The sequence below is a fragment of the Pararge aegeria genome, chromosome 16, assembly GCF_905163445.1.
Source record: "Pararge aegeria chromosome 16, ilParAegt1.1, whole genome shotgun sequence".
Classification (NCBI taxonomy): Eukaryota; Metazoa; Arthropoda; class Insecta; order Lepidoptera; family Nymphalidae; genus Pararge; species Pararge aegeria.
The window spans coordinates 2,753,552-2,765,745 of record NC_053195.1 but is presented as its reverse complement, the minus strand read 5'-3'; the positions used below and the strand labels follow the sequence as shown (position 1 = coordinate 2,765,745).

The 12,194-nt window shown below is 35.6% G+C and overlaps 1 protein-coding gene across 3 annotated transcripts in view; it reads right to left on the bottom strand.

Moving 5' to 3' along the window:
* Positions 1-1,333: 1,333 nt before the first annotated feature.
* The window catches only part of LOC120630279, a 222,139-nt gene continuing 211,278 nt past the window's right edge, over positions 1,334-12,194 (bottom strand). For all 3 annotated transcript variants that reach the window (XR_005659018.1, XR_005659019.1, XM_039899453.1), the window contains 2 exons: positions 11,227-11,280; positions 1,334-1,857 (listed from right to left, as the gene is read on the bottom strand). Coding sequence is in view for 1 of the 3 variants with exons in the window: in XM_039899453.1 (XP_039755387.1) it covers positions 1,771-1,857; positions 11,227-11,280 (141 nt within the window). In the remaining 2 variants the exon portion in view is untranslated. The remainder of the gene's footprint in view (positions 1,858-11,226; positions 11,281-12,194) is intronic.

Below are 12,194 nucleotides of genomic sequence, written 5' to 3'. Positions count from 1 at the left end.
CGTGGGAGGACACGCGCCCTGTAGTAGGTAGTGATTTGGCGTTCCGGGACGACGCCCTGTAGAAAAAAACTAGGGCAATGGGTCTAGTTTAGCCTGTTACCATCTTAGTCTGTATCATTTCTTACCACTAGCTGAGATAGCAGTTAAGGGGTAACTTGTGGAAGTAGAATAAGTTATAAGTAGCAGAGTTTTGAGATAGAGCTCGTCCGAGGTAATATGACCACTTTTAAAGTTACTTATTTCTGCCGCTAAGCAGCATTGTTGCAATGCTGTGTACTGGTCTGAAGGGCAGTTATTACAAGCACGTGAGGTTTAACACCTACGCCTCAGGTTAACGGACACAGGGCTGCACGTTGCGTCCTGAAACGTGCTCCTGGCATGCCCAACGAATTGTTACTCTGTGCTGGTAAGTTCAAGACTAGACCTGATAAATCTGGTGGGTCCGTCAATTAATATGCACTATAAAATTATTAATTAACGCAAATTTAATGGTGTAGGAAAATATCGTGAGGAAACCTGTATGTTATTAGCTCTCCTTGAAACTCACAAGGGCGTGTGAAGTCTACCAACCGCACTAGGCCAGCGTGTTGGACTGTTCCCACCCTTCTCATGTTGAGAGGACTGTAGTGGATCGTTAGTAAAATTGGAAATAAATGAGACCAACTGGGCAGTTAACACGGGCCTTAGTGTATATTGATCGTATACGGTTCAGAGCGAAGGTCAACTTGTCCAGATGACATTGTATAATTGGAAAATGACTTTACGAGCGACCTCCGAGCTATCTATTCAATAGTTATGAGCCATGCGAATCCGCTGTGGGAACTGCTTGTGGGAGCTTCATGATAATTAAACAAACCGGACAGATTGAGAGAACGTTTATTGAATACTATAAAATCACATTATTAAAAAAATAGAAATCGAAATTAACAGATTGCATAATCAAAATTTTTCATTAAAAAAAACTAGAATGCAATCCCTCTGGGTATTGCCATGCAAGAACTAAAACTCGAATTTAAGCATTAATTGGTTATAACTTAAAATCAAGTTTTATGACGCAAGGCGTACGACAATTTAAAATTTATCAATCTCAATGACTCGGTTTTGACATATTGTTGAAGTAAACATTTCACAATCATTAACTTTACAACAATTCAATAACATTATATATATATATATATATATATATGTATGTATAATACAATAAACAAATAGGCATGTCAGTGAAGCAGATTGTCTAAATATTTAAGCTTAAAATTATAAAATCAAGAATCAACAATAAAAAAATTCACCGTCATGCACTCGCGAGTTGAACCGTAAAAAATAAAAGTCATGCTTTAGAAATGTTTAGTGTTTGTTAGTCAATATTCAAAAACAAAACAACATCGATAACATAAATACTCCTACTTAACATATTAAACATTAATACTAACTGCGTGATTTGCGGGACTCGAAGGGAAAAGTAAAAATGTTGAGAAGATCAAAGTGACAAGTCAACGAACTTAGAAAATAAAGAGGCATTCTTACTTTTTCCTCCCGAGGCCTTATCATGATTTAAGATATCGTTAACAAAAGATATTAACCTCGTGTACTCAATGCTACAAATACAAAATACTACTCCTAGGAATGCACGAAATTGCAGAGAAACACTATCACGTAGTTTAAGGTAAATAAATAATTGAAATGTCCTAGTGATTAGTCTTTTCTGCAAATTTCATAGTATTCCTCGCGTGATAGGTTGACAACAATAAACAGATATATGAAAATTTAGGTCTAACATTGAGCACAACGGGTTTTATAACACGGTGGAAATAAAGCTAATGGAATACAGGCAAAGTCTGCATCAGACGCATTCGTTATCTGAAACAAACAAAAAAAAATCAAATAATATGTTTAGGCATAAAATCAAAATGTAACAGTAAAAAAAATGTGGATAAATTATGCATATAATAATAGAACGTAGCAGATATAACGTAGAAAAATCTAGTTATGCTAAAATTGAATATTAAGGAAAGTGACGAAACTGATTTTACTTTTGTCAAACGATAACAGGTTTTAAATTCCATAATCAGTCAGATCAAATATGTATGCGCGATATGTGGAATTTAATATAAATTGGGACTGGCTTATGTCTCAGACTAAATTACCACCTTAAAAAAACAATACTAATGTAATGGAAATAAGACCATATAATGAGCAAGAGCTGTCCTCTCATATAATATACCCAAAACCCCATAGTTTTATTGCCCCGTTATAATATATTTAAAACCCAAAACCAAAATTTTAAACATCGACACTCCTGTTCTGCCTGTTTGCAATGAATTAAAATATTTTTGTCGAACTTGAAACGATAACGATTCATCTTTGCTATGTCTTTGTTTGATATCTGCTTTATATAATTCTCACTTTGGCCTTTGCATATTAATATTTAATGTAAGTTTTTTAATTTTTTTATTTAGTTTAGTTTTTAATTATTCTATTAATGTTATAGTGTAGTGTGTAGTGATGGGTCATAGATACCAAATAAATAAATAAATAAAATAAAATTGAAAACTATCTTTAGCTGTTTCAACAATTCCAAAGTCCAAGTCGCTAGTAGTTATGTAACATGAAGTTGTGACGGATATACAAAGTACCATTGCAAGAGTCCCTTTTGAAGACTTTGGTAACAAACCGTAGAAATAAGATCTCAATAGAAAACTATGTAATGTGAAATTTACTGAACTACAAAATAACAAACAATAAAGAAAAATAAATGACGGATCATTCTATTACATGTGCGACATGAAGCTTAAAGTAGATCGCATGTACGGTATTCATCTTATCGTTGCAAAATTTCAAAGGAATTTGGCGATTGAAAAGTTGCGATTGCGAAAGATGACGTTTCAGTTATGACCAATTGTTCCAGACCCATTGTAAACTCTTAACGACTAATGGTTGACTCTCCAAACTCGAAAGCTAAGAATACCCTTAAAATAATCTGATGTCATTATACCATATCAAATTTTACAACAAAGTCGAGGAAAGGGGAGGAATAGAAATTAATATCGGAGCAATGACGTTGCATTATTCTGATGCCCACCGCTCGATACATGAATACCGAAAATGGTTTATTAATGAACATACTCGTATATTGTGTATTACAAACATTATTTTATTTGCAAAAGAGCTCAATGGAATTTAGAGTTGTTCCATCATTACCGTCGCAAACCCACTTCAAATATAATCTTTAACATTAGAGACATGAATGGTGACAATTGTTAAAAAAAAAACGAAACAAAATTGAAAGGAATAAAAACAGTGTCAAACCAAGCAGAAAATTACGCAAAGGGTTCTTTTGGGCCTGATAATCTTTCTCTTTACCGAATTCTGTACAAAAGAATTGGCTGCAATCTTAACTATTAACAAAGGCAGCAGACATAATATGGATAAAATGATTACATAAAAATGCCAAAATTAATATAAAACGTATAATATAAAAACCCTATTAATATGCCCTATGGCTATTAAGGGCTAATAAAACTTTTTAGAAAGGGACATTCTTGGCAACCCTCCTTAAAAATCTAAAACCATAAACCTCATTTCCCAAAATAATATCAAAAAAAAGCTCAATGATATAGCCGTTATCCTTGATACACTGTAGAAGTTTGGCACTTAAGCTAATTGGATATTACCACAAAAAGCCGACGGTACCATCTGCTAAGCATTATAATCTCTATTCACTTTAATTTAAGATATAATTTCCCGTAGCCGAATAACTAACACGGTAGGTCATATAATACCGGTGGGATTAGGAAACGGGGTAAATCGTAGCGATATCTTGAGGCGTGGGCCAAATCGAGGTCGTGACGAAACTGATTGATAACGTCTGGTGTATTTATTTTGATAGCCCGGCCTATCGCTGTTGCTATGCCAACATTTGTCTTTGTTTGATATCTGGTTTATATAATTCTCACTTTGGCCTTTGTCTGTGGATAATTATGATAAGCACGTAAGTTGTCACGCGGCAGTGAAGTTTAGTTACTGACCTCAACTATTACCACTTATGGAGGGTGGAGGAGGTAAGTTAAACCGAATCTATGCAACAAAAAGTGCCAGCTAAAAAGCGTTAATTTATTGTGGCGTCCAAAATTTGTAACACAGTATAATATTAGTTCCAGATAACTCCGTAAGGCACAAGAAATCAGCTGTCATTGGTTTATTGACGGCCAGTATTGTGGTATTAATAGAGGTCAGTGTAGCGCATCTGTCGCGTGCATTCTGACTGTTGCGTCACATATCAATTACAGTTCGCATCGTAACCACCACACGCAGGCCCGTATGAGCAGGCCCCATACTATAAGTGTATAGAGAAATCTTCATTTCATTTCTTTTTTGTGATAATTGACGTGAAGAGCAGATGGTTGGTATACGTGATGGTGATCGGTCATCGCCATCGCCTATAAACAGAGCAACAATTTGCAGGGCATTGGGTTGGCAAGGAATTGGGTCCCACAAAATTCCGCCCTATAATCTGAGGAGTATGTGTTACGCGTCATGCGCCTATCTCTATTTATCTCTAACACTCTCTACGTTAATTTATTGGTACTTTTCACAGTAATTTTATGGCATTTCTACAGTTACAGACCATGAACGTCTGTTTATATACTTCATTTTTGTTATTTTTGTAATTTTATGTGTCTATGCCGAACATGCGACATACGTTTTTAAGTTTCAAATAGTTTTACATGCACGCCCCAAAATATATTGGGTTTTTTTTTTGGCATACATAGTGAATAAAAATCATGCCATTATCAGCAATGGATTGTCGTAGGCTCGACTAGTTTTTGAAGTTGTACTTCTTTTGGCGCGAGAGTAAATTTGTAATATGCGCGCACACACCGTCACCAAAAACCGACACCTTGAAGTTAGCTATAAGGTTTGACAGTGTACACTTTCAATTGTCAAAGTCTGCCGGCTCATTCCGGTGATTTAATTGATTCAATTGTACAAAAATCTCAAATTTTAATGGTGAGTGAAACTTGGTTGTCCGATAGTGAGATAACTAGGTAATGCGTTATAATAAAACTTTCAATGTATTTAATACCTTTTTTTCTATTGTTAGTGTCGTTTTCTCTACAAACGTAAAATTACGCGATTTTAATCTTGTTACGCGAAAGAAGTAAATCTAAATTCTAACGCGTGTACATACACGTAAGTACACACACGTTTTAAAACTGTTTTGACACATTCCTGCTTCTATATCATCAGACTGATCGACCATTGCCTGTATATGCGATTAATACAAAAAAGTTACGTAAAAAGAAACCATTTAGGTTAGCTTTCAGATCCAATCAAAATACTAGAAGAATAAAGACATCGCTAATAAAACTTTCAGAATCATCAAGATTGAAACGAACGTTACATCGATTCCAAAATTCGTAAATCGAATCGATTACACGTCGCGATAAATGAGACTTCTTTGTCGTATTTTCACTAGACTTGCAGACCAGTATTTATTTGAATATTTAGCTGTGTTGTCCGCGCCGTTCGTCGGCGTTTAGTAAGGATTTTACAAAGGCCGTGGGGACCGTTTTCTTTGTATTTAATATGATATTGTATGGATGGAAATTATCAAGTATACATGGAATGGAAAATGTAGAATAGAATAGGAAAACGTTATTGCAACACAACACAATAGGAAAAAATAGGAAAACAGTAATAGTACTTAGTGCTAGAGTGCAAAGTCGGCCTTATGTAATGTACTTATTATTTCAATATATTGTTGAAGCGGTGATAGCGCAGTGGGTGCTCGACTTAACTTTCGGGGGCCGAGTTCGAATCCCAGCACGCACCTCTGACATTTCTAAGTTATGTGCGTTTTAAATAATTAAAAATATCACTTGCTTCGACGACGGTGAAGGAGAACATCGTGAGGAAACCTGCATGCCTGAGAGTTCTACATAATGTTCTCAAAGGTATGCGGAGTCCACCAATCCCCACTGGGCCAGCGTGGTGGACTACGGCCTTAACCCCTACTCATTATGGGAGGAGACCCCTACCCCGTAGTGGGCCGGTAATAGGTCGATATGATGATGATGATATTTGTACGCCAGGAATGGATGCATAATATGATGACGGCCGATTGGCGCAGTGGGCAGCGACCCTGCTTTCTGAGTCAAAGGCCGTGGGTTCGATTCCCACAACTGGAAGATGTTTGTGTGATGAACAGGAATGTTTTTTCAGTGTCTGGGTGTTTATATGTATTTTATCAGTATTTATGTATATTATCCATTGAATAAATATTCATCAGTCATCTTAGTACCCATAACACAAGCTACGCTTACTTTGGGGCTAGATGGCGGTGTGTGTATTGTCGTAGTATATTTATTTATTTATTTATATTTATTTATATCGACAAATACATAAATAAAACCTTTCTGTTAACAAGGCATAGCCTGAAATGTATTTGATTGGTAGCTTAGTTTGGACGTGAAGGACAAACAAACGAACAAACACACTTTTGCATTTTCAATATTTCTTTATGTTAGGATGAGTGCATTTATAATATTAGTTAAAATATTTGTGGTTAAAATGGTGATATTAAAAGAGAATCGATATTTCCGGCGCAGGGAAATTTAATAATTTATAATTTCTGAAATTTATCTGGTTTGGGATGCTTTGCATTCTATTTATCAAACTATCGAGTAAGACGTGCCGGCAAGGAACTTGCCGGCAAGCAACTTGCGTTTAAACGCTAACTAGGTAAGTTAATTTATAGAAGTTAGCCTTTAAACCTCCCAAAAACTTTCTTATTTAGTTACTAGTTATAATCTACTAGGCTGATACACTATAAACTTCTTAACTCACCTGATGGTGACGAAGCGGGCTAACCTGTTCGGGGTATGGCAGTCATATTAAAATTGTTTGTCGGTAGAGTGGTAACTAGCCGCGATCGAATCCTCCTGACCAGACAAAAGAAAATTCTAAATTTATAAATATTCAAATTGCCGCTATCGGGGATCAAACCTGGGACCTCCCACTTAAAAACATAGCGTTCACCGCTCCACCAACCTGGCGTGGTGAGTGCTATAAAGTGGGAGGGGTTAGATCGGCAAACATAATACTGCACGAAATCCGAATACAAAAAAAGAGGTAAGACTATGACGCGGACGTACTCGTAGCTGGCCCACTAGAAACGACCAAAGCAATGCCAATTCGTCGGTTACAAAACCTAAAACTTTACTGAGCAACCTATCCTCAAATCTCCGGTGTAAAGGCGCCTTAACAACAATTGTTAATAGTATTTACGTCATTGCGAAATCGCCTTTTAATTGATCTATAGAAATTCGGCCCGGTGACACAGTTCCCTATAAAGCCTTCAGCTGAGTAAACCTGACGAGTTTACAGTAACGCCTTTCAGACAATGACGCAATCTATATCAATATGTATAGAGACTGTGTATTTAAAATTATCTTATAGCGAGAAAGCTGGTGGAAATTTTGATACAATACTTTATAATTTACAAGTTTTTCCACGTGCAATCGGTGCCAAGCGAGTTCGCCGGATACATATAACCTTTCGCCCTACACGAGTATTATCTTTACATAGCATAAAACAAAGTCCCGCCGCAAAGTCTGCACGCTTAGATCTTTAAAACTACTCAACTTATTTTCATGCAGTTTTCAGTAATAGACAGAGTGATTCAAGAGGAAGGTTTCTATGTAGAAAGCATTATAGCATTCTATATAGTTTTAGAGAAAAGCAAAATAATTCAAAGATTTGTAATGTGATGTTGTACCAAACATACTTTTGTGTCCTTTTTTCCAGCTTAACCTTACGAGATAGATTTAATGAATGTATTACGTAATCGTATGTATTATAATCACTCCAAATATGGTGTAGCCACATTAACCATCTACATTGCACCTGTGAGAAGCCGGGCGTCGCTAGTATCATACAACGTGTAAATGAAAACCGAAATAATACTTCACAGGCTTTTAGAGGTACATTATGTACTGTCTCTGAGACTTATGAAATCATATTATAATAGTTTTTGAGTAAACCACTGCCATAGTTTTTACTGAAGAAGGCAGATCACATGCAAAATTAAAAACATGTGACTCGTGTCACTTTATTAGGTACACGTTGCGTAGCGTAGGTACTATGCGCGTGTCGGTCTTCTATCTTCAATAGGGTTGTCATAAGTAAATACTCAGAATGTTTTGAATTAGTTTGTATGGAAAAATAAACATGCTTTTTTTGATTTAATATTTTTACAGGGTACCTTATATACTTATGCACCCTTCAATATTATTTAGTAATTCTTTTACACGTTGTATTTATTATTGCGTTTTTAAAAACTTATAATTAAATAATATTTGGCACTCGATATACATTTATTTTGTACCCGAGCGTGAGAGCTATATTTATAGTATTAAAAGGATAATTGTAGTCCACCAAATCGCATTGGAGCAGTGTGGTGGGCGTATTCCTCAAAACCAACTTGCCTAGAATAGACCTATATTTCAATGATAAATGATCACAGTATTCAAGGTGGTTGAGGCTGTTCGAAAAGAATAACAATTTTTTGTTTTGTTTAAAGTTTCCACTTTTTTATTTATATCATAAAATGTAATGAAAAAAATAATCCAATAAAACAGTAAAACTTTTTTATGCCAGTTCTGTAGAATTGTAACTTTCTTGAACTTGGCCATTCTATTTAGGAATAATCCCATGCAAAAAGGGTCTCAGCTGGGAATGTCATGTATAAATAAATACGAATTCGGTTTTTTTATTATAAAGATATCAGCAACAGACCAAGCAGATGGCTCACCTGATGGATGGATGAAAACCACCGCCTATAAACACACGTGTACAATATAATAATGGGTTTAGGATACTGTTGGGTTTGCCGAGGTTCGGTTCAGCGTCTGGGATGTTCGCTCGGGAGCGAATCGATCATTTTTACGCCATTATAAGGAAAAAGACGGTATCCCTCCTGACAAGGATGCGGTCGAGCTCGAACAGTATCCTGAATATGGTAGCGGGAAAGTTTGATTCACCTATCTTGCAACACTTCAAGTCGGTGCTTGTACGGTGAAGCAAACTGTCTTGAATTTATCCTATAATATAATATAATTCTATAATATAATTAATTAATACTAACATAGTCGTTTCAGTTGTATTACTTAACAAAGGTGGACCTTAGTTGTCTTAATAAAGAGATTATTATTATAATTCCCACTTTGCCGGGCATACAAGGAAAGTATCCATCGAGTATTCGATCGAGAAAGTACTACCGTCATGCCCATTTCTACCGCTAAGCAGCACAGTTGAAATGATGTGTTCTGGTCTCAGGAGTGGGTGCCGCTGTAATTACAGGCACTTAACTTGTGTTAATGTATAAAATATCTTTTGTTTGTTTATATATTATATTCTATGTTGACATCCGATTGGCATGTATGACAGCCGATTGGCGCAGTTTGCAGCGCTCCTGCTTTCTGAGCCCCAGGCCGTGGGTTCGATTCCCACTACTGGAAAATGTCTGTGTGATGAGCATGTATATTTTTCAGTGTCTGGGTTATATGTATATTTTAAGTATTTATGTATGTTATTCATAAAAAATATTCATCAGTTGTCTTAGTACCCATAACACAAGCTACGCTTACTTTGGGGCTAGATGGCGATGTGTGTATTGTCCTAGTATATTTATTTATTTATTTATTATTTATGTTATTGTCCTTTTCAATGATTATTTTGTTATTGTTTAGTCGCGAGGATTCAGTGACGACGAAGATAATGGGGCCGGCTGAAAACAAGTGCTGCGCGTTTTAGTATGCAGCTATACTGAGCCAGCTCCTTTGTCACACATATTTTTTAATTTTTATACTTCAACAATTTTATGACACAAATGTAACATTTCACACAAATGTGTGACAATAAATAAGATTTTTCTTTCTTTAACACCTACGCCTCAAGTTGATGGACAAGAAAGCACTTTGCAGGATGCGTTCCTTACATGCCCTGCGAAGTGTTGCCCTGTTTAAAGGCGATTGATTTTTTTTCCCCCACTTACTATCAGGTGTGCCATGTGCTGTTTCCGTCAATTAGTAGGTACAAAAAAGTGTGTTTCAGCTCCGACGCACGACTGCAGTTTATTCCTTAAGTACGATTGTCGAAACATACACAAAAAGAGTTTATTTAGCTGAATAAAGATTAATACCATATGAAAGGGTAAATTAAAAATCCTGTGCAATTTATTCACACACGGCGGAAGTGTAACTTCTTAGAAGTAGCCTACGGGAGATTGAGGTGGATGTAGAGTATCAGAACTATTAAGATAAATGTAATGTTTTATTTAGTTTCCATGGTAACAAGAATAGGAAAAAAAAATTATAATGTTTTCTATCTCCCTCTCTCCCATGTATTTATGTGATTGTTTCTTTACGTAGATAATATTCGGTTTCCTTGGTAACTTAAATAGGAAAAATAAGTTCATTAAACGAAAGCGACGTTGTATGTTTGAGCATCACAGTTGGCGGGCATGCAACGTCGCAAAGCGAAAACGTAACGAGGTCATTCATCAGTAGATTTTACTCCTCACATTTTTCACATACCGGGCGCCTTATATAATTATGAAAATCGATCCTTAAGGAGTAAAATCCATAAATATATAATAAACATTTATATAATAAATAGCCTGAATGATTATATTTAGATCTAGATATCAAATTCAACAGTATTTTAATAGCATTTTAATATCGATGCACTTGACGTTTCGGATATCGATGCGGTATTACTTTATTTACACGATAAGTTGCGATTACAAGAAGATTATAATAAATAATGATAACAGATAAATTATTTGTATTCTATCAAAACTTTTTTTTTATTTTATTGGCCGAACTTAAATTAAAGAATATTTTTATTTCAAAGAATAATTTATTTTGATAAATTTATGTAATTTATTGCAATTTATCATAACAACATTGAAGCGGCAATAAAATTTAAATTCATCTTCACAATATGTTGTTCCGTCAAGTTATGTTACACCTGAAAGGCTAGTTTAACTTGTTGAAATAAGAATATAATAATACCATGTGTCACCAGGTGATAAGTGTACATTTTGAGCTGCCTCGAACTTTAACGCTGCTGACACCATTTAAATAACTAATCTCTGCTTGTAAACTTTTTGAAAGATGGAGAGAGAAAAAGACAGCATAATTATTACAATAAAGGCATTCTTACCATTGCTGAAAGTGGTGACTGGTAGCTTACGTAGTATTTACGGTAAAGCCAAACCTGTAACAAGAAAAATTAGGTTAATATAAAATATTGAGAATAACGTAGCTACCTTGCAATCGCAAGTACAACGATCGACGATCACGGTACATCGTATTTAATAAGAAATAAGTGTAGAAAAAAAAGCTGCCCTGATCCCCTCCTCGCGTAGTAGAGGGACATGCCGTGGTGGTTTATAGTTTGGGTAAACGAATCCCACATAACCTCTGTCCTGGCCAAAAGGATAGAGGAAGCCATAAAGCTTTTCCAACGCGACAAAAAAAAATGGCATCCCATTTATAAGACCACTGAGCCAGGCAGTCGAAAAAAACAGTGAATAATCTCTATTAGTAATAAAACTACCACTGGTTCGGAACATTACAATAACTTCAAAGAACCAGCGCACAAATGCACAATTCCTACCGCAAGAATCATTTCCCAACTATCTCTTACAAATTGACGTCAGGGAAAGTGTACGTACGATAAAAATAAAAACATACATATCAAGATAAGAGAAATTGATATCGGGTATCGCGCGAGCTGCAACCAGACCGTCTCACTTAGGTCTAGATCACGTCTAGATCTAAAAATATGCTTAACCTATCTGAGAGAAATCAATAAAACCCGCCGACGTTCGCACACGTACGCAATCCATTCATTAAACATAATGCACTATATAGCACACACGCGCGATAAAACTGCATTGCACTACATTAACCATTGAGGAGGCGAACACACTAAGATAAATGTTATTGATATGAAAAATCTAGATGCACATTAGGAATATGTTACAAAGATTTTCATTAACAGCCTATAATAGTTGTGAAAGATCACTTTTTCTCTCAATCATCTGATGACCAGGGATAGTTCACTGCTCCCTTCTTCCCTTTTTTTTATTTTTTATTATTTATATTTCAGGATAATTATTTATTTTG